The sequence below is a fragment of the Artibeus jamaicensis genome, unplaced genomic scaffold (assembly GCF_021234435.1).
Source record: "Artibeus jamaicensis isolate MK-2021 breed Jamaican fruit bat unplaced genomic scaffold, CSHL_Jam_final scaffold_612, whole genome shotgun sequence".
Classification (NCBI taxonomy): Eukaryota; Metazoa; Chordata; class Mammalia; order Chiroptera; family Phyllostomidae; genus Artibeus; species Artibeus jamaicensis.
In genome coordinates, this window is record NW_026522049.1 from 14,243,992 (window position 1) to 14,267,358 (window position 23,367).

At 50.3% G+C, this 23,367-nt stretch overlaps 1 protein-coding gene across 2 annotated transcripts in view; it reads right to left on the bottom strand.

Moving 5' to 3' along the window:
- The window catches only part of OCA2 (OCA2 melanosomal transmembrane protein), a 156,465-nt gene that overhangs the window by 65,759 nt on the left and 67,339 nt on the right, over positions 1 to 23,367 (bottom strand). For both annotated transcript variants that reach the window (XM_037132735.2, XM_053658817.1), the window contains exons 15-19: positions 21,913 to 22,045; positions 19,582 to 19,729; positions 18,241 to 18,298; positions 14,682 to 14,790; positions 9,680 to 9,807 (exon numbers count right to left, since the gene is read on the bottom strand). In XM_037132735.2, coding sequence (XP_036988630.2) covers positions 9,680 to 9,807; positions 14,682 to 14,790; positions 18,241 to 18,298; positions 19,582 to 19,729; positions 21,913 to 22,045 — 576 coding nt within the window. The remainder of the gene's footprint in view (positions 1 to 9,679; positions 9,808 to 14,681; positions 14,791 to 18,240; positions 18,299 to 19,581; positions 19,730 to 21,912; positions 22,046 to 23,367) is intronic.

Below are 23,367 nucleotides of genomic sequence, written 5' to 3' on the forward strand. Positions count from 1 at the left end.
ACAGCTCAGTCTCATTCGTTTTTTTTAATCCCCGCCCAAGGGTAGGATGACTGATTTTAGAGAGAGAGGAAGGGGTGGAGAGACAGAGAGACAGAGATGTGAGAGAGAAACATCCATCAGTTGCCTCCACACCTACCCCTGAGCTAGGATCGGCCCTGTAACCTTTCCGGTTACGAGACAACACTCTGACCAACAGAGCCACCTGGCCAGAGCCCATATTTTTTAATTGATCTGGCAAATGTTTGTTGAGTGCTTACTATGTGCAGGCACTGTTAGGCACACTGGGGATCCAAGTGGGACCACAAATGTCACATTTGCTGATTCCTGGGGCTTTATGTCTGGTTACAGGAGACACACAAAAACACAATTTACATGCATGTGTAACACACACGTACACACAGTCACACACAGAATATAGTCGCAGCTTTAATATAATACCAAACAGATACTAATCTGTTGCAAGAGAGGGAAAGCAGAATAAAGAGCAAGCCAGGTGACAGGAGAGCTCTCTGCACTGGACCACGGCGGGCCTCTGAGGTGGATACCTGAGCAGACCTGGGCAGGGTTGCACCAGCCACCAGCATGCTCAGAAGGAGCCCCAGGTGGAGGTGGTCAGTTGAACCCACACTCCTCAGCAAGCCCACACCCTCAGGGCCGGGCTTGGTGAGCAAAAGTGCATGGTGGAAAACAAGGTGCGAGGCAGGGCAGCGGGCCCTTCATGGTCTGGAAGCCACGCTCAGACAGTGCATTCCACTCCAGGAGTGATGTCAATGCCACGCTGCCTTCAAAACCCCAGGGCCACTGTTCTGGCCACAGACTGAGCGAGTGCCTGGGGTTCGCAACACACAGACGTCATCTTCAGCTCAACGTTTTCCCAAGAAGATCCAAGGGTGAACTTTCCAATGTCATCAGGCAAAGTGGACGCACTTTCTCATTCAAGATTCTCAAACCAAAAGCCCTCCTGGGAAGTCACTAAATCTACAACTGCCTCTAGGAACTCTAAACAACCAACAACACTTATTCTAGTCTTAGGATTATAGATAAAGATGGATTTAAATGTGCGTTTTTTAATATTCAAGCTACTAACTAAGGGAATAGTAATATTACTACTTCCAAACACTGGGCCAACAGATGCAAAGAAAACTGAACAATATACTATACTAAGGACTTCCGGTAAAGGTGGTGGAATAGGTATACACCATACTCACCGCCTCTCATGACTGCGTCAAAATAACAACTAAATTATGGAACAATCTACCTGGAGAACCACCTGAAGTCTAGATGAACAGAAGCCCTGTAAGTGAGGAGAGAAAGAAGCCACATGGAGACAGGAGGAGGGGCAGAGACTCGGAACAAGCTGGCCCCACACCCATGTGTGGAGGTTCAAAATCAGGAGAGATATCTCAGCTGCAGAGGTCCCCCCCCCCCAAGAAATGAAGGGTTCCCGCCCCAAAGCAGCTCCCCAACCCAGGGTTCCGGTGCCAGGAATAGAAATTGCATGACTTCTGGCTGTGAAAAGCAGCAGGGGGTGTGGCTGAGTGAGACGAAGGCTTCTGGAGTCACGGGTGTTCCTCTTAAAGGGCCTGAGCACAGACTTATGTGAACTCTTGCCCTGAGCTCCAGCGTTGAAAAGCACCAGGGACATATGGGGAGGAACTACATTGTTTGGCTTCTGGGTGAGAGCTAGAGGGGCAGCTTTCTCCCAGACAGAAGTGCTGGCAGAGGCCATTGTTCCTTTGCTGTGCCTGCCCCTACCCAGCCTCTAGGGACAAGTGGTCACCAAATCGAAGCCTCCCTCAAAGTCACTCCGTCCTGATGATTCCCTGAGACCCCACCCCACCCACCTCTCACACAGGTGAGAACCTCTTTCAGTAGCTGATACAGACAAGCGGCCTTCCTTGGCCCATGCTGTGGGCTTCTCTAAAGTCTCTCAAGGCTTCACAACCCCCAAACAAGCAGCATCTGGCCTCAGCATGCTCTGCACCTTTTGCTAAGCAGCCCCAGGTCCAGCACTAGTGGCCGCCTGCCACTGGTCAGGTCACAGCTTGGCCTCTCCCAGACACCTCCAAGCCCAGCAGAGGTGACAACCATATGCAGATTACTCTGTAGCAGCTCACACCAGGTGGCCCCACACAGGGCACAGGCAGTGGCTGACCTTGACCTCCACCTCCCAAGGGGCCCCAGAACCGACACTCCCGGTGGCCACCTTCAGAGGACAGCAGAGCTCCATCCGACCACCTCCACAAATGACACACCCGAAGGGCAGCCTCAGCAGGCAGCAGAGTCCCAATAATGCAAATCCCGCTCTGTGGGGTCGGCCTCTGCGCTACGGTTTGTCCTCTGGAGTCGAGGACAATCCTCAAAGCCGGTCAGCCTGAGAGTCAGTCCCTCCCACTGCGGTGCCAGCAGCAATCAGGGTCCACTTCATCAGGAAGGTGTGCACACCCACACCAGGGACACCCCTGGAGCCCCCTGCTCAGGGGACCGGGGAGACTGCACTGCTGGGCCCCACGAGACACCCGCTATGTAAGGCCACTCTCTACCAAGCCTGCAGGACTGAGCAGCTCTACTTAACACACAGAAACCAACACAGGGAGGCTGCCAAAATGGGGAGAGAAAGAAACATGTCCCCACTGAAAGAAGAGAACAAAGTTCCAGAAAAAGAATGAAACAAAATGGAGACAATCTACCAGATGCAGAGTTCAAAACACTGGTGTGAAAGATGCTGAGTGAAGCCCTGGGTGGTGTGGCTCAGTGGACTGAGCACCGGCCTGCAAACCAAAGGGTCACCAGTTCAATTCCCAGTCAGGGCACGTGCCTGGGTTGCAGACCAGGTCCCCAGTAGGGGGCATGCAAAAGGCAACCACACATGGATGTTTCTCTCCCTCTCTCTCTCCTTCCCTTTCCCTCTTTAAAAATAAATATTTTTAAAAGGAAAGATGCTCAGTGAGAACTTCAACAAAAAGATAGAAAAACATAAACTAAAACCAGACATAAACAAAAAATACAGTAACTGAAATGAATAACATAGCCCCTAGAGCTACACAGTAGAGTAGATGGTCCAGGACCGAATCAGCGATTTGAAAGACGAGGTAGCCGAAGACACCCAGTCAGAGCACAGTGAGGAGCGGATGGTGTTAGACAAGGAATCGGCCGTGGGAGCTGAACTCAGAAGCTGTGCATCGCATACTTCATCGCTTCTTCCCTGCTCTGGGCCCCTCGTCTCCATCGCCACGTGCAGAACAGCTAACACCTAGATTTCGGGAGCAACCGAATCAACACCATCCCATGGTACACAGTAGTTGATGGATATTGTGCAGCTTGTGCTGGGGACAAGTGACTTCATTGAGGACAAGGATAAAAAACGACCCTAACAGGCACAAGGGGAGGGCCAGGCTCGCAGAGCCCGCACTAGGCCCCTAGCTGGCCCTCACACTCTCCCTGAGAGCTGGGCTTCCTGCCTTCATCCACCCAGAGTTCCCGTCTTCCGGCTTTGTGGGTACAGCCAGTGGGAGACCCGGGCAGGTCCCGAGAGGTGGGAAGAATAAGCCCGGGGTGTTAACTCACAGGGCTGGGCTTCTCCACACCATCTTGGGGCAAGCCAGCCTGGAAATCCAGTCAAACAGAGCTCAAGTGCTGGGGCGAGGGAAGTGCGCCCGTCCCGATAGCACCCTGTGACCCCGTGACCCACATATCCCTGCAGGCAGCGTCCACCACGAATCTCTGCCATTCGTCACCAGCTGGGTCTCCTCACAGGGACAAGGAGTCACTGCTGCCTCTTTGTGACAATGTATTTCATTGGGGTCCATTTTTCTAATGCCATCAGCAATCCACCTTTGTTTCATCCGGCCTCCTTCCTTCTTCCTTCCAGAAGTCGGCAGGAGCTGCGTGAGTGGCCACTTGCAAACATGTACAGTATGTCTCTTCCTCCAGCTGTAGCAAAGACCACAAGTCTGGAGGGGGACAGTCCCAGACATGCAGTGGACCAGCATGACACCCCTTCAGTGCAGTGTAACCTGAGGCCCTGAACCCAGCAAGGGCCATGCAGTGGCGAACAACCGCCACTGGTGGTGGACAGGAAAGAGAAAGCCCTCCCTGGCCGCGGTCGGGCCTTGATTTGGGAGCTGGGTGGCCAGCTCCTCATGTGGGCTCGTGGACAGGACCTGCTCTCCCTTCTCCCCAGTTGGAATGAATATCGGTAGCCGGCCCTGGCCCTAGAGCTCACACAGGCACATGGCCGGGGCACCTGGTCACCTGCTGGTGACCTTCGGAACTGGCATCCTCCACCCCCAGCAGTGAGGCCCTGTGAGAGGGACAGCCTGGTGGCTTCTCGACATCAGTCACAAGGAAGACAAAGGGGCGCCCGCCCTGAGAGCCTGTGCGAGCGTCTAGCGGCCCCTGGTGGCTGCTGTGGGCATGCAGCGGTCGGTGCAGGAAGGCTGGCAGCACAACACCCCCCCACCCCCCACCCCCCTCCCCCACTGCAGCCGCTGTGACCTTCACCACAAAACAGACATTCCCGTGAATCCCGGCCTTCAGCAATCACCGCATGTGTCACCGCTGGTCCAGAGGACCACACGGCGGCCGCCCTGGGCGCTGAACACCAACGGCGATGGCATGTGCCGCCAAGCCCACGGCTCCCTTCCTGGGCCCTGAGCCGCGCTCGCGCTTCGTGGTTCAATACTGCAGGGCTCAGGGATTGCCCCCCACACACACCTCCGCACAGCCCCAGTTACGCTCAAAATCTGAGTATCAAAGAGCTCGGAACGTGTCCACTGGAAGATAGAAGGAGGATTTAAGTAATTTCCAACCCCCACCCACTCGCTGGAAGGCGCCCTCTACTACCGAGAACCCCTGGGAAATCCCTGCTTCCCAAGGGCCAACCGGCCCCCGCACCCCCATCCCCGCCCCACCCCCGCCCTGCCCCTGCGGCCCAGCAGAGACGCAGGGCCACCCCTTAAGTCCTTTGGGGACGGTCCAGAGGTATCGAAGTCCCATCCTGATAAAACACTGCGGGGGGGGGGGGCGGTTTGCACCTGCGTTATTACCGTGGTCCACGTTCTCACGCTCAGACATTAATTTTTAATATTCACAGAATACTTTTTATACATAAGAAGGTGGAACTTTTTATTCCAGAGGAAAGTTGTTAACATTTCATCCCAGTGTCTGGAAACCACTTTTCCTGACGTCCCCTCGCAATGACGCGAAGCACCAGTGTCCGCGCTCCGAGGAGGGGACGTTTACAAAGACAGGCGTCCTCACACCTCGGGCGCTGGCTCTACGGCTGGAGAACGTTCCGTTCACCTTGACGCCCTCAGAGAGGCTTAAACTCGGTCTCGCCCTTTATAAATTCCGCTTCCGCGCGAGTCCACGTCCCAGCTCCGCCCGATTTCCCCGCGGACCCGGAGCCTGCGCGGAGACACGCACCTCCCGAGGGCCCGGGCTCCCCTTCCATTCCTCGGGTCCTGAGCCCGTGAGCCGGCCAACACGGGGCCCAGGCCAGCAGGGCAGAGGCCATGCCCTCGGGGCGGGGAGGTCTCTCGGGGAGCAGTGGGGGGGGGGGGGGCTCGCCATCGCGGGCGCAACACCTGGGGCGCCAACCTTTCCGCAGGAGACACTCCAGCTGCGCTTGTAAGACGAGGGACCGCAGGGTGCTGAGCGCCAGATTCACCGCGACCCAGACCCAGGGCGACCTCAAGGCCCTGCACTGCGGGGTCCGGTGTGGGAGCGCGACCTGATGCCCAAGCTGCGCACCCTGCGGGGCCCACAGGCCGGGGCGCTGGCTCCAGATGGGCAGAAACCTGGCAGGAAAGTGCCTCTCTGGTCATCCAAGAGCAGGACACGCGAGGGGAAGATTGAGTTGCAAAGTCACAGGGAGACGCCGAGCCTCGCGCCTCTGGGCTCCAGGACGCCCGCCCACAGCTACCAGCTCCCCGCGTTGCCGGACACTGGGACCCCGCTCAGGCCTTCGCGCGTGCACGCGGCTCCGCGTTGGGAGATTGAGGGACACTGGTTCCCTTCTAGACACTGGCCACGGGAGTAGCCAAACGGCACTGATAGAATGGCCTGACTTCCAAATTCCTTCCCCAAATGGTAAGCGAAACAGGAAGGGAGAACGCACCACACAAAACCAGGCCATCCGCGTAACTGAGCTCAGAGAACATCCGACCCACAGTGTCTGTAAATTAGAAAAGAACCCAGGGCCGAGGCCTGGCCACGCCCACCCCAGTCTCCTCCCACTGCCCCACGAGGCTTGACTGAGACAAACCCAAGCAGAGGGTCAGTCCGGAGGGAGAGACACTTCTTTCTGGCTACCAAGTGGTCATAGTGGGGTCAACTCAAAAGCATCCACACTTTGCACCAGGGACAGAAGAGGGTGCCGTGCAATAGGGATTGTTAAAAAAAAAAAAAAAAAAGGTACGAAAAAACAGGCAAACCCAATAGCAGTACATTTACAAGAGGAAAACAAAGTCGTGTATACAGAGCTACCAAGACGACATCAGGATTTGAAAGTGAACACGTATCGACTGAGGCTTCCGTTTCGAAACCGTGCACCGAGCAGAAGGCAACTCCAAGTCCACGCTTCACACCGAATTAGACATGCTCCGGCAGGTGTTTGGAAATACAATCATCCACCGTCATGTCAGACACAACACGTAAACAAGAGGGAGGAATGAACAGTTGATTGCACTTTGGAACAACATTTTTAAACGTCCAGAGATTTCTCAGAAACGAGGGGAAAATGACAAGGTACCGAAGGGAGTGTTGACATAAATGAACATGAGGCAAGACATCAGAACAACCAAGAGAATAAAATGAAGAAAGAAAGATCATGGCAACAGTAGTGGAAAAGGAGACAGGAAAGAAAGGAACAGTATTTGCTTACTAGAGCCTTCAAATAAGAAAAGCAATCACAGAATCCACTAAAATCTCTGCCGCTTAGCCAGGCCTTAAAGTTTCTCCTAGTGACCAGTGGAACAGAATACTAGATAAAAGAGAAAAGGGAATACATTAAAAAAGTGGCAAGTGGGAACTCATCAAGTTATCTTTTTTAAAGATTTTATTTATTTATTTTTAGAAAGAGAGGAAAGAAGAGAGGGAGAGAAACATTGATGGGCTGCCATACACGCCCCGACCTGGGATGGAATCTTAACCCTGACTGGGAATTAAACCAGTGACCTGTGGCTCTGCAGGGCAACGCTCAACCAACTGAGCCACGCAGGTCAGGGCTCATCAAATGCTCTTTGCCTAATAATCAGGGACGAGAAAAAAACCATTTCTCCCTCTCTCCTTCCCTTCCCCTCTAAAAATAAAGAAATAAAATAAAATAAAAAAAGATGTGTTGATGGGCACTTCCATGCCTGAGAGAGCTTCCTGGTGGTACCCAAACCCTAGTGGGTGGGAGTGCCACGGCATTTTCAAGAAACAGTCTGCAATGATCTCTCTGTGGAAAAAAATATTTTGTAAGAAAACATGACCCCTGGTCAGTGTAGCTCAGTGGACTGAGTGCTGGCCTGTGAAGCAAGGAGTCACCAGTTTGATTCCCAGTCAGAGCACATGCCTGGGTTGTGGGCCAGGTCCCCAGTAGGGGGCACACAAAAGGCAACTACAAATTGATGTTTCTCTTCCTCTCTTTCTCCCTCCCATCCCCTCTCTCTAAAAATAAATACATAAATAAGAAAACATGAGATGGAGAGAGACATGCAACTCTGAAAAATAGTTATGCAAAAAGAGCTCTGAGAAACTTGTAAGAACTAGAGAAAAATGTGAAGCAAAGCTAAAAGCAACTGACATCCCCCAGATCTGGCATTCCCTATACTCACAAAAATCAATGCCAAATTGATTGCCTTGCAATTCTGTGTTCACTCATTGGCAGTTTAAAAGGCTGGTACAGCCCAAAGCAGGTCAAAATACTGTTAACTGCAAGTTATTTTAGGAAAGCAAGGTTATGCGTGGAAAACCTTTGTTAGAACAAGAAACATATAGATTGGTCATAAATATTGTGAAAATTATTGCTGGCTGCTTTCTGAAAAAGAAATCCACTTCCCAGAAATGTTCTTAATGTTAAATGAATTAGAAGCATAAACAAAAACATATGGAGAAAAACACATAAGTACAAAAAAATTAAATGTCAGCATAGGACTGCTGTGATGTGACTAATGTGTAGTCATTATTGTTTCATTTAAATTTAACATTACCTTTACCATACATTTCTGCGGTTGAAAAAAAAATGAATATAGCCCCAACCAGTGTGGTTCAGTGGGCTGGGTGTTGTCCTACAGAGCAACAGGTCGCCGGTTCAGTTCCCAGTCAGGGCACATGCCTGGGTTGCAAGTTCGATCCCTGGTCAAGGTGCATACAGGAAGCAAACAATTGATGTTTCTCTCTCCCATTAATGTTTCTTTCCCTCTCTTTTTCTCTCCCTTCCCCTCTTTCTTAAATAACTAAATAAATATTCCAGTTTCTACCCAGTCAACACACGGTATAAAACTGAGAAAAATATGCCCAAAATCCAATGAATAGCAATAGACACCTGCAGTAATGTGTCGTTTCGGTGGAGACTCCCCAAGTCGTGAAACCAGCACCCAGGACTTCCCCCCCCACACTCAATGTGCTCGGTGTGGGCAGGACACTTGGAAGAGAAAAGGCGACATTTCTGAGGAGGGAACAGAGGATGCAGAACAGGAGTCACAGCTACCTGGGAGTTGGGGAGGGCCCACCGCAGTCACGCGGTTACCGCTACACAGCCCGTCACGGGCGAAGTCACAGAGGTCACTCAGTCACAGGACCGGACTCCCAGACAGTGAGAAAGAACAAGCAGGAAGGCTTTCACCCAGAGAGGATTAGGAACAAGCGGGTTTGTCATCTGCGCGTTTGGGTGACTGACGTGAGACATTTGGAGAATCTGAGGAAACCTCAACATCACTAAACCTCTGCATCTGAGGAGGACACAGGTTTATAACTCAAGTCTCACGACTGAGACACTTCGGGAATGATTTTGTAACAACTATAACTAGAACAATACGTGTTATTCACTCTTTTCTCTAAGGCAGCCTTTTCCGCAATGATACAGAATATATAATAATTGTTACACAAAATGCAATAGATGACCAAGCTGTTACCCCCATAAACTAGCTGTAAGAAGTCCTTTGGCTCCAAACTCCATTTAGAGCAAATGCTACTTTATGGAAAATTAGTTGAGTGGGAGTTGACAAACCCCAAAGATAATTCAAGGGAGGAAAAATATCCACTGGCAATCCAGCCAATTTTATCAGAAATATTCAGGTGGCTGAGACAAAAAAAACAACAACACTGAGTGAACTTAAAATAGTCTAATTAGCCCTGGCTCCTGGCTGGTGTGGCTCAGTGAATTGGGTGCCAGCCTGCAAACCAAAGGGTTGCTGGTTATATTCCCAGTCAGGGCACATGCCTGGGTTGTGGGCCAGGTTGCCAGTAGGGGGCGTGCGGGAGACAGCCACACACTATTCTCTTCTTCTCTTTATCCTTTCCTTCCTCTTTCTCTAAAAGTAAATAAATAAAGTATTTGAAAAAAAATAGTCTAATTACAACCTCCATCATTTTCCACATAGTAAAAGACCAACTTTCTTCATTCACTGAATAAAACATAAAATTTAAAAACTAGGTAAAAGATTATTCTGCATAAGCTCTGAAGTCTCACCTCCATCAGAACAAAAAGTGCTGCAAAGAACAGAAGTGTTGCCCACTCCACTCGGTGCAGAATTATCTCAAAATCGTGGATATCAGCTAAAATCAGCAACCAGATGGCACCCAGAATAGCAATCCACCCTGAAAGACAAATAAATGAACATAGAGCTGTAGTGTGTTAAAAAAAAAAAAAAGATGCAGGAGCACCCAGAGAGAGTGACCCAGTGCAGTGACTGTGAGCAGGTCTCACCAGGTGATATTTTTCAGGGACCTTACGGATGAATACAATTGCACAGGTGAGGAAGGAAAGGCCATTTGAGACAAATGCACATAAGGACAGAGGGATCACCAAGGCCAAGTCGGAGTGACAGCAATGAAATTGTGGACAGCAGTCCCACCAAACACCTAAATCCAGTCATGACCGAACGCTGTCCCCTGCAGAATGACAACTCTGTTGTAGGTTACCACACAGCAGTCCTTGCGGTAACGTAACGTTTCCTGTTACCAGTCTACGTTCAAGGTCAGACGACCTGCAATAGAAGCTGACACAGCCAAGGGCTCTGAGCCATAAAGGGACAGACCCGTCCCATGGTCTGCTAAGTGTGTGAGCGCTTAGTCTCAAGGCTGCCGCTGGCCCGTCTAGTGGGGCACCGCCGTCCAGTGGCCGGGCTCCCACCATAGGCCACTGTGGACAAGAGGTGCCGTTTTTTCGCAGGAAGTGAATGCCACAAGGGTCACTTGCTTCCTTGTGTCGGCTCAACTTGCACCTTCTGGCTGAAGCCTTTCATTTCGCCGGCCACTGCTGAACGACCACCCTGGTGTCCAAGCCACGTCAAATGCTGCCGAGAGCTGTTTCCTCGTCTCTTCAACTGGATGTGATCTCTTCAGCCTCCTCTTCCCCCTCTTCCTCTTCATCTTCTTCTCCTTTTCTTTCCCCCTCCTCTTCTTCCTCCTCCCCCTCCCCCTCCCTCTCCTTTCCTCCTCCTCCACCTCCATTTCCTTTCCCCTCCTAACCTACCTCTGTTTTCCTTGAACACCTATCCCAGTTTATCTGCACCTCGCTTCTGGAAGCCACACACCAGGCTGTATAACTCTGCGCCCTGGCTGGCTTCTGAGTTGGGCTGTGAGCATTCTGAAGCTCAGCATCTTACTTGGCTCAATAGCCTCCACCGCAACTCCTGTGGGTCCACACAGACCCAGACCCCTCAGATGGGGGACTGATGAGGGCGGGGTCTCTGGACCAGCAGGCAATGGTGGCTCGTGAATGAACAGCCAGATAAATAAATAAGTAGGTTAATTGAAGTTATTTAGTTACTAGAAGTTAGTGGACCTAGGAAACACATTAGGGAGTTTGGGCGATGTCTATCCAGCTTGCAATGACCTCCTTTCTCTAAGCACTACACTGCCAGCCACTCTAAGTCACGTTGGACCAGGTGGCCCCTATCCTGCTGGTCACAATTTCTGGTTAGGAAAGGAAGCTAACCCAACTTGGGCCAATCAGACTTGACACCAAGGAATTGGGAGTTCAAAACAGCCTTTTCTCACCCTGGCTGGTGTGGCTCAGTGGACTGAACACTGGCCTGTGAACCAAAGGGTTGCCAGTTCAATTCCCAGTCAGGGTACTTTCCTGGGTTGTGGGTGGGTGTCCAGTTGGGGGCTCGAGGGAGGCAGCTGATTGATGTTTCTCACCCTCTCTTTCTCTCTCCCTTCCCCTCTCTCTAAAAGTAAACAAAATAACCTTTCCTCTCTGTGTGGCTGAAAATGAGATCCTATAAATCAGGAAACAAATGAGACTGTTATGGTACTGCCATGAGCAGACAAAAGACCAAAAAAGAACCGACCAGGCGCTAGGAAAAGAGAACAGAGTGTTTGGGGAGAGGCCGCCCCCTAAAAAAGGGAGTCTTTCGCTCCTGAGTCTGCCACCCCAGGGTCCCTCAGCCTGGCGTCTGCCACTTAGCAAGATATCATCCCGACAATCCAATTTCGATTGAGGCTGATCAGGTAGCTGAAAATACCTTCACAAAGCCTCCAGTGAAATTACTGGACAGCGGGACACCCGCAATTTCGAAACCATAATCAGGGAAATATAATCACAGAAAAATCTCCAGAACTGAAATCTAATCAAACACATTGTGAGAGAGCCTGGGGGAATATCCTGAATTAATTATCAAAACAAGGAGACCTGGGAAATTGCTAATCAAGGGGATAAATCTTAAGGCCAAAGTTAACGCGTTCCAGCCAGCTCACAGATACTCTCTCTAGTCTCGTAATCAGCAATCTGCAATATTAGAATTGGGTCAGGAGAGCGCCTTTTTTATAAGTTTCTGTCAAAAGTCAGTAAAGCCTGACTTGAAATGAAATGAGGTCGTTTGTGGTCTTCATTATCCCGCCTCACACCCACCGTCACGTTTTGCTATGGAAACACGAGCGTGGGGATCACAGGCCCTGGGCCCCTCCGGCGGGTGCCCCTGCATTACACACCGTTCAGTGTGGGCAGTGAATTGTGTTTGTAGAATACAAACAAAATTTTGAAACATATCTGGCACCAAGGGTTTCAGGGAAAGACTGGGGACCTGTGTGTGACAGCTGAGCTACCTGGGTCTGTGGCGAGGTGAAGACCCCTAAATATCACCCTGGCTGGATGCTCAGTTGGTTGCAGCGTCGTCCCATACACCAAAAGGTTGCAGGTTCAATCCCTGGTCAGGGCATATACAGTAGGTAACCGATCTCTCTCTCGCTCTCTCCATCAGTCAATCAATTAGTAAAAGATTTTTAAATTATTGCTATTTATATAAAGACCACTGCCAAATGCTAACAAAACTCATGCAAACTTCCAAACATCTTTTGGTTTTTCCAATGCAGGCTACTGTTCGTAAAAGTGGAACTCAAATGAAATTAAAAACAAAATAATCCGTGAATACTGCACAGAATGATCTGTTCGGAAGCCCTCTGCCCACCAATGCCCATTTTATTATATTTGCTTAATTACCACCTAACATTCCTATAGCCGCTAAAGGTTTATAATGTTAAACTATGTCTACAGTGAAATTAAAAATAATTAGGCGGCACCCATAATTTGTAGATTTAATCCACCCAATACAAATAAAATCCATGACATTTTTAGGACTCCAGCTTTGCATTCTTTCTTTTTTTTTTTTTTTTAATTTATCTTTAGAGGGGAAGGGGGGAAGGAGAGAGGGAGAGAAACATCAATGTATGGTTGCCTTTCGTGCGTCCCCTGCTGGGAACTGGCCTGCAGGGAACTGGCCTGCAACCCAGGCATGTGCCCTGACTGGGAATCGAACCGTAAGCGTGTGGTTCTCAGGCCTGCACTCGATCCACTGAGCTACACCAGCCAGGGCCTGCATTCTTTCTTATTACCCCAAGATCCCGTGGGTTTTCTCCCAGGTGGGGACAGAGAACACCTGTCACCTGACAGCCAAGGGCCGGCCGCCTGGCAAATTGGACGTGAGATTCCTGAAGGCAATAAATCCTGAGAGGCTGTGACGGCAAATTAGAAAGCTGGCCACGCAGGCAAAAGACTGCGTGTCATGTGCTACATACGAGGCTAGAAAAGGAGCAAGGGGGAAACTGAGTCACGCTCTAATGAATCCAGAGGAGCCAGGGACCCGAGAAGCCGTGATGTGCCGTGAATAAGTAAGGCCAGGCCATGTTATCCGTCTAGTGGACAAAGTGAAAGGGGTTTGCTTTCTACAGAAGTTATATCCATCAAATGTTTCAGCAAATCAAGTTGTTATAAAAAGATTTTTAAATAGCAGAGCCCACTTTTGAAAGCAAGCCATGTGCCAAGCTTTGGTTACAGCAAAAACACCTTGCCACCACCTGAAATTTATCTTCCTTATAAATCTGCCCTTCATGGAGGGTGGATTTTGGAAGCGGTTGTGTTTTATGTTAATTATCCGGCGACCTCCCAAGACCCCTGGCTGGTGTGACTCCGCGGGGTGGAGCGTTGTCCCATAAACCAGAAGGTCGAGGGTTTCATCCTCAGTCAGGGCACAAGCCTGGGTTGCGGGCTTGGTTCCTGGACAAAGGGGCGTGTGCAAGAGGCAACCAGTGGATATTTCTCTCTCACCTCGATATTTGTCTCCCTCCTTATTCCTCACTTTCCCTCTCTCTAAAACCAATAAGCATGTCCTTGGGTGAGGATAAGATTTTTTAAAAATTCAAAATACTAATAATGACACTCATGGAGATACCTATGAAGTCAATCAGAAAAACCTCAGGAAAATGCAACACGTTCCCTTAACCCTTAACGTGGGAGGCTGCCAGGTTCACGAGGTATCACAGCGCCATCTTCTGGCAACTGTGTCTCAGGTGAGGACGAGCCCTGGGCCCTGGACCCTGACCTACCGTTCGGACAATGGGAAGTGATAGTGTCAAAGGGGAAAATGAGAGAAACCTCCTGGGGCAGATGGCCCTGAGGACAGGAAAGGAGGCACGATCTGAGATGGATGGCGGGGGAGGGGGGGTGCTGGGGAAACTCTGGCCCTGCCACGGTGACTTCCTGTCTTTTCCAGGGGGGCGGGAGATGCTTCTCTGGGAACAGTATAAAGATGTGTTACCACCCAGGCTGTGGCACAGTGCGTTGAGCACCGGCCTAAGAACCAAGGGGTGGCAGTTTGATTCCCAGTCAGGGTACACGCCTGGATTGCGGGCCAGATCCCCAGTTGGAGGCGTGTGAGAGGCAACCACACATTGATGTTCCTCTCCCTCTCTACCTCCCTTCCCCTTTCTCTAAATAAATAAATAGAATATTTCTTAAAAAAAAATTTTTTTTTAATTTTTAGACAGAGGGCAAGGGAGAGAGAAAGAGAGGGAGAGAAAGACTTTTCCCATCCCCTGGAAGGCTGGCCACCCTCTACACCCTCCACCTCTGCCCTCACTGGCTCTGCCACATCACTGGGGTCTGAGAACCAGCTTTAAACCTCCTTTTCTGGCTGTGAGGTCAAGTGCAAAACGTAGCAACAAAACCCACCGACAGCAATGAGACTCACCCAGGTCAAGATGGACTCGGGGGACAAAAGAGTTGAGGAAGAACATGAGGATGACGACGCTCAGCACCGCCAGGCACTTGGCCAGAAGAACCCCGTCCAGTATCCTGTGCTGGGAGAAAGGGCAAGGCCGTTCTGACTCCTGCCACAGGGCCATCGTCCCACGTGGCCCGAGTCACTGCCAAGTTCCCCGCAGGGTGAGAACAGAAAGGTCTTGAACTTGAAAGCAGAGAAGGAGGAAATGTGCTCTGAGGAAAACCACACAGATTTGCGGTTAGAGCATTCAAAATCCAAAACACAGCAACTTTAAAACGCAGTGTGATCCTTCCATCGACACCTGGCTAAGTGGCTTTTCAATAGGACAACGAGGGCGTCATGCTGGTCCCAGCCCCACTGTGGGAGGGAGGAGAGGCACCGGCAAGCCCACTGGGGAGACGAGCCGTGAGGCCCAGGGACCTGGCCCTTACACACACGCTCATCTCCACAGGCTCCGTGTGCTCGTCGCCTCCCAGGGCCAATTTCCCTCCCTCCGCGCACGTCCTTGCTCACAGCTGTGCCGAGGTCGCCTGTTCCTTCAATGGCCTGAGTCCTGGCGAAGTTCCCTGTCGGGTCCTTTCATGCAACACTCACGCGGACCCTGGCAGGCATTCAGGTCTCTTCTACGTGACAGGACGACACCCATGGGAGCCTGGCCCAGTTGTGTGGGGACAAGAGAAGGAGCCAGAAGGCGCTCTCTGCTCTGTGGCAGCTTTATTAACCCACGAGGGGCGGACCTGCGGCTGCTGGGCCTGGGCCACGGAGCGAGACGGGGCCAGGTCCCCCACGGGGGCTGCGCTCCGACGCCAAGCCTGTGTGGGGCTGCGGCAGGGACTGAGGTCCCCGAGCCACACAGGTGGCCGCAGTGGCCCTGCCGCACCCCACCAGGCCTCTGTGAGAATCGTGCCCCACGGCATCGACTGACGGTCGGCTGTGTCCTTTCTGAGGTTATTCCCACGGCACATCGGTCTGCCTGCCCCAGGCACACACACGGACATCTAGCTGTGGGTGTGCGCACAGGGACAGGTGTGTACATACAGGTGTGAGCACAGACATGGAGATGGATGCAGGTGCTCATGTTCTCTCTCGGCTTCTCTGCTCACACAGGTCAAGTTGCCGCATAAAAGTCACAAGCAGCCCTGGCCGGGTGACTCGGATGGTTGGAGCATCATGCTGTGCACCAAAGGTTACGGGTTCGACTCCCAGGCAGGGCCCATAGCTAAGCTGCAGGTTCCATCTCCAGTTGGGGCGCGTACAGGAGGCCACTGATTGCTGTTTCTTTCTCTGTCTGTTCCTCTCTGTGCCTCTGTCTCTCTCTCTGTCTCTCTGTCTCTTATATCCTCGAGTGAGGATGTAAAATAAAAACAGCCCTGGCTGGTGTGGCTCAGTGGACTGAGCACCTGCCTGCAGACCAAAGGGTCACTGGTTCGATTCCCAGTCAGGGCATGTGCCTGGGTTGTGTCCAGGTCCCCAGTAGGGGTTGTGTGAGAGGCAACCACACACTGATGTTTCTCTCTCTCTCTTTCTCCCTCCCCTCCCATTTCTCTAAAAATAAATACATAAAATTTTCTTTAAAATAAATAAAAATTTAAAAAAAAAACAACACAAGCAAATCCAGCCATATGGCAGAGGCTCTGGCTGGGCCCCGACCCTCTGCTCAGAGGCGGTGGGGTCACCGCCTGGTCCTCCGCCCTCCTTCCCTGGCATCTGCCTCAGCTCATGGTCCAGCCACCACCCTGCCCCACCGCCCACCCCACCTCCAAGGAGTCTGTCCGTGGTGGTGACCCAGGAGGCAAGAGGAAGGCCCCTGGCCAGGCGCGAGGGGAGGCGCGGCGCCTGCCCTGCAGCGGCACCACCTGCCCTGCAGCGGCACCACCTGCAGGGGGCGGGCCTGAGCCCCCCGACAGGACTGGGAGGGGTGTGGGCGGAGCCGAAACAGTCCTGCACAGCCCGGGCTGGTCTGCTATTTCCGGTGTCTGCCCAGTGCTCCTCTGGTTGTTTTCTGGCCGGGAAGTCAGGGCCCGGACCCTTGTTCTCCCTCCCACCTCTCCCTGGTCCTTGGCCACCAGGCACAGAGAGGACCCGGTCTCCTCCCCAACCTACAGGCTCAGCCACACCGGCTGTCGGGCCGGGCGGCGCCTGGACAAACCTGAAGCCAAGAAAAGCGTCACAGCCCCTCCTTCTTCCCTAACCCCGTCCATCTGAATGGGACAGAGCTGGGAAGAGGGACCACAAGCCCCAAGGCCCCAAAGAACGCACCACCAACAGAACCCCGACACCCGCATCTCGATCGGCCAAGCACAAAACATTCCCATCATCTTTAATGAGTGGGCGTTTGATCTCTCCCCAGGAAAGAAACTGCATGATTTAAAATGTCATAAAACTACCCATGAGTCCCAGCAGATGCCGAATGGGCCTCGGCCGGCTGGGATGGGGCATCGTCTGTCCTTGGGTGGCCTGGGAAAGTCCACCGAGGCTGGAAGTGGAGCAAAAATACCCAAATGAGCTTTGCCTCCAGCGCTCAGAGCCACAGGACGGAACACGCTCATGCCCCTGCCATCCCTGAGGCCTTCCTCGGCCCCCACCTCCTCACTCACACGCTGGGAGCCCCCATCTTTGAGACTCAGAGAGCCAGGTGCTGGCCAGCCTTCCCCGAAACCTCCTCAGCCAGAGAAAGAGCCACAGCACCTCCCAGGGAAGGTAAAGTTTACCCTGTGGCTTGGGGGGGAAGATAAACCTGCCACATTCGGAAAATATATCTCCCATCAACTCCTGGAAATAGCTTATGTCTTGTGTACAATTACAAGAGTAAAAAGAGAGATGATTTTCCATTATAATTTCACATGCAGCAAAGAAAGGGCCTGACCCTCTTTACGCAGTGAGTCACCTAATGGAAGAATCCTCGGCTGTGACAGAGGAAACTCTTACCCTTCACAACGGCGTGGATGGACCTGAGAAGTATTGCGCTAAGTGAAATAAGCCAGTCAGAGAAAGGCAGATACCACACAATCTCACTCACGTGGAATCTAGTGAACAAAATAAACTGATGAATGAAATAGAACCAGAGGCACGGACACATGGAACAGACTGACAGCTGTCAGAGGGGAGGGGAAGGGGGCTGGATGAAAGAAGAGGAAGGGTTAGCCACAGAACATTTATGCAACAGTGTGGTGAGGGCCGGGGGAAGGGGCAGCGGGGTTTGGAAGGAGGGGAGCAAAGGAGAGAAGGGGGACATCTGCAATAGTGTTAACAATGGAAAATAAAGAAAAAAAGAAAGAAATTGCCCTGATGAGTATGGCTGGTGGATTGAGCACCAGCCTACAAACCAAAGGGTCGCCAGTTCGATTCCCACTCAAGGCACATGCCTGGGTTGTGGGCCAGGTCCCCACTAGGGGGCGTGTGGGAGGCAACCACACATTGATGTTTCTCTCTCTCTCTCTCTCCCTCCCTTCCTCTCTGTCTAAAAATAAATAAAATCTTTTTTAAAAAAGAAAAAAAGCATCCCCGAGCAAAGAAACCACACTACCTTTTTTTGTAGCTCCTGGATATTGGTCTCCCAATTCTTATCTTCCTGTGAGATTTGTCTGAAACAGAACAAGGAAACTCATTATCGTCCTGGTGACACTGAGCAGTGACACCAGCAGGGCATGGCCAGCAGCTCCAGGTGCACTGGAGGCCGCCCACTGGGCCACCTGGCGGGGCCATGCATGAGGCACGTGGAAACTGGCCGACGGAGCTGGGTTGATGGACTGCGCACGATGCTCGCTCTGTGTTTCCAAGGAAACACAGCACAGGAGGTGATGGGCCTGTCTCATGGAACGTGTGTGAGTGCGAGCCTAGAGCACGTGAGAATGCTGGCCGAAATGCGAACAAGGACTGACGACGCTAAGCCGCCCTTGTTTTTCTCTGCTTACTCTCTACTTTTATGAGGTAAAGGAAATGGCACTTTTGCCCTGGCAGGTGTAGCACGGTTGGGGGTTCGATCCCCAGTCAGTACGCATGTGAGCAGCAAGCAACCAATGTTTCTCTCTTACATCGATGTTTCTCTCTCTCTTTCTCCTCTCGCCACTTTCCTCTCTCTAAACTCAATTTAAAAAATATATCCTCACAGGTGAGCATTTAAAAAAATGAACTGAGGCCCTGGCGGGTGTGGCCCAGTGGATTGAGTGCAAGCCTGCAAATCAAAGGGTCGCCGGTTTGATTCCCAGTCAGGCCACATGCCTGGGTTGCAGGCCAGGTCCCCAGCAGGGGGCGCACAAGAGGCAACCACACATTGATGTTTCTCTCTTTTTCTCTCTCCTTTCCCATCTCTAAAAATAGATAAATAAAATCTTTTAAATTTTCTTTTTAAAATCAACTGCCTATGGTCAGACATTCTTTGAGCTCCCCAAAAATCAACTACAGGAATTATATTTTGTTACATTAGTTTGTTACATGAATTATTTTTAATTCTTGCTATGCTATGAGTGTGACACGTGGCAGTGAGACAGGCATGGCTGAGAGTGTCACTTCATCCCCAGTGTGTGCTTTCCTCACTCTGTCGCCCTGGGCAACTCCCTCAACCTCTCTGAGCCTCAATCTTCTTGTCCTTAACCAGAGCTCTGCAGAGCTGGGAGAGGGTTATATAAACTAACACACCACGGGGGGCTCAGCACAGCGCATGGTGCCCTAAACTTACTCATTAGCACACAGTTCTGTTACTATTTTGTAGTTGCGCACAGTCAGCTTGTAACTCACTAGTTTTGTATATTGTGTGACACTTGGGCATGAGTAGGGTGGTGGCAGACACGTGACTGATGCCGTCCTGTCATCGAGGACAACCGATGTGTGAGCCGAGGGCGGCCCGAGCGAAGCCCCCGCCTGGTACCTGTGGAAGCTGTGCAGCCTCCGGGCCAGCAACTGCTCCAGCGCCTGCACCTTCCTCAAAAGCAGGCCCTGCACGGCCGTCTCCTCGCGGCTGGCCGGGCTGATGCGCTGTGCGGTCAGGCGCCACACGTGGATTTCATGCTTCAGCTCTGCAGCAGACAAAAGCCAGGCTGAGTCTCCTGCAGCCTCAGAGGTCAACAGGCCCCGGGCTTCCCTCCCCATCTTCCAAGGGCAAGAAACATACCCCCCCCCAAGGAGGCACCAATAGTGGGCCAAACCAAAGCAGTGGATTGTTCCCATGTGAGCTATTGTAATGGAACCCGGAGATGAAGCTGACTTTTAAAACTACAATAGACACTGCCCTGGCTAGTGTAGCTCAGTGGATTGAGCACAAGCCTGCAGACCCAAGGGTTGTCAGTTCAATTCCCAGTCAGGACACGTCCCTGGGTTGTGGGCCAGGCCCCCAGTAGGGGACATATGAGAGGTAACCACACATTGATGCCTCTCTCCCTTTCTTTCTCCCTCCATTCCCCTCACTCTAAAAATAAACAAATAAAACCTTTAAAAAAAATAACGTTTTTTTTTTAAAAACCACAACGGAATCATGAAAGAAATAAAACAAAAATTTCTTAAATCTGTATGGAACCACAAAAGACCCCAAATAGCCAAAGCAATCATGAGAAGAGCAAAGCAAAGGTATCTCACTCCACAACTTCAAACTATAGAACAAAGCTATAGTAATCAAAACAGTAGGGTCTTGGGAGCAAACAGACACATAGATCAATGGAACCAAAGTGAAAGCCCAGAAATAAACCCACTCATCCATGGGCAACTAATTTTCAGCAAAGCAGCCCAGAATATACAACAGAGAAAGAAAAGTCTCTTCTGTAAAAGGTGGTGGGAAAACTGGAGTGCCACATGAAATAGGAAACTAGACTATATCTTACATCATACACAACAATTAACTCAAAGTGAATTGAAGTCTTCAGTGTCAAACCTAAAACAATAAAATGATAGAAGAAAACATGGGCCCTAAGCTTATGCACATTGGTCTCAGAGGTGTTATGTGAACTTAACTCCAAAGGCAAGGGAAACAAAGTAAAAATAAATGAGTGGAACTACATCAACTAAGAGACTTCTGCACAGCAAAAGAAACCATCGGCAAAACAAAAAGGCAATGCAAATGGGAAATGATATTCGCAAATGACACTTCCAATCAGGGGTTGATATCTAAAATATATAAAAAACTCAACAACAACAAACAAACAACCCAATTTAAAAATCGACAAAGGACCTGAACAGACACTTTTCCAAGAAAGACTTACAGAGGGCCAACAGATATATGAAAAGATTCTCAACATCCCTAATCAAGGAAATGAAAATCAAAACCACCTCACACCTGTTAGAATGGCCATCACCAACAAGACAAGTAATAGCAAGTGCTGGCGAGGAGGTGGAAAAGGGGGCACCCACGTGCACTGTTGGTGGGATTGCAAACTGCTGCACCCACCATGGAAAAGAGCATATCCTGAAAAAATTAAGACTAGAGCTACCATAAAATATAGCAATTCCACCTACGGGTACTTAAATGAAAAAGTAAAATATATGCACCCCTAGGTTCACTGCAGCATTATTTACAATAAGCAAGATATGGAAACAACCTAAGTGTCCACTGCAAATGATTGGTAAAAAAGATACAACACACACATATCACAGTGGAACACTACTGAGCCATAAAAGAAATGAACTACTGCCATTTGTGACAACATGGATGGGTCTTGAGAGTAGGATGCTATTTGAAGTAAGTCAGTGAGGAAAAAAGAAAAACCATACGATGTCACTCACTTGAGGGATAGAAAACAAAAAGTAGCAAACGAACTAACAACACAAACAAACACAAACTCAAAATACAGACAACAGTATGGTGGTTACCAGAACACAGGAGGTGAGGGGGGCAAAGTGGGGAAAGGGGCCAAATATACGGTAACAGAAGGAAACCACTTCAGGTGCTGCACACGCCATAGCATGCAGAGATGTCAAATGATAATGCTGGACACCTTAAAATTATGTAGCATTCACCAATGTTACTTGAACGAGTTTAATTTTTAAAAAACTAAAGAGGCAGAGCTCCTGGATTTAAAGCCCCTGAAAACACACTGGGGACCAGGAGGCAGATGAGGACCTACTGAGTGCACAGCACCCCAGGGACGGACACTTCCCCGATGTCCCACACATGATGAACCTCCTGCCTTTCTCTGGAAACTTCCCCTGGGAAAAAAATAACATCATGGAGGCATCCTCTGGATCTGCAGGGCGAGGCACTTCCACTCACCAACGATCTCACTGGGTTCCTTGTTGTACAGCTTTTTCTTCCAGAACAGGAGCCTGAGGAGTGGGAAGGAGAACAAGAGAACAAAGCAGATCCCAACGAACATGTGTGCTGTGAATCCCGCGAAGTCCACACCCTGGAAACGGCAAAGGGGACATTAAGTGACGGTCCTCCCACAGGTACAGCCCCCGCACCGCCCTCACTACCAATACAGTGGCGTCAAAGATTAGGCTTTGCCTGTGTATAATAACCTGAAATCTTAGTCTCCTGCTCTTCCCTGCATATCCGGGGGCTTCCCCTAACAAATGGCATTGCAGTGACAGATGGCGCTATATGAGCTCATCTGGTATAGACGGCAGAAGAGCCTACAAAGAGCTGGGATTGGTGGGATATTTTTAATGGTCATAAAAGAATTCACCACTTTTCTGGTAGTTCTTTTTTAATTTTTAAAATGTTTATTGATCTTAGAGGGAGAGAAAGAAACATCAACGTGAGAGAGAAAAACTGATCCATGGTCTCCCATACACAACCCAAGCAGGGATCGAACCCCCAACCTTGTGACGTTCAGGACAAGGCTCCAACCAACTGAGCCAGCGGCCAGGGTAGCGCCTCAATTAGGATGTTACCTTACACTTTGTTTTTCTATAGAAATCACGCTCCAAATATCTGGTTATAAAAAGAAAGCCCATGATACTTTCAGGGGCCACTGGAAATATTTTAATTTCCTCTAAAATCAGAAAAAAAAAACAATAAGAAAGAACTTCTAAATCCAAAAATGACTTAAAATATACTCAGTGTATTTGCCTTTATACCAAATTATTCGTGAAATCAAATTAACATTTTGGGGAGAAAGGACCCCACCAACACAGTGGTGCTGGTGCCCTGAGCATCCTGGGTATCTCTGGAACATAAGAACTATAAATTTTGTCCCCTTAGAAATGATGGAACAATTGGAAAACAAGTGAGGAGTAGATTAAAGGGAAGGACCGCCTGGCCAGGTGGCTCAGTCGGTTGGAGCATCATCCTGTGCACCAAAAGGCTGTGGGTTCGATCCCAGTCAGAGCATGAGAGGCAACTGATCAGTGTTTCTCTCACATTGATGTCTCTCTTTCTCTCTCTCTCCCTCCATGTCTCTCTCTGAAATCAATAAACATATCCGTGGAAGATGAGAAAGAAAGGAAGGGAAGAAGGGAAGGGTGGGGAGGGAGGAAAGAAGGAAAAGGAGGACTAACAGTATTCCAGCATTTACTACAAATAGTTGGTTGCTACTCAAGTTATATGGGTAGATTTATCAAGAAAGAACAATGCGGGAAGAAAAAAATCCCACCTGAAAAAATTTTAAAGATTTTTATTTATCTGTTTTTAGAGAGAGGGGAAGGGAAGGAGAAAGAGGAGGAAGGAAACATCAGTGTGGTTGCCTCTCTCACACCCCCTCCTGGGGACCTGGCCCACAACCCA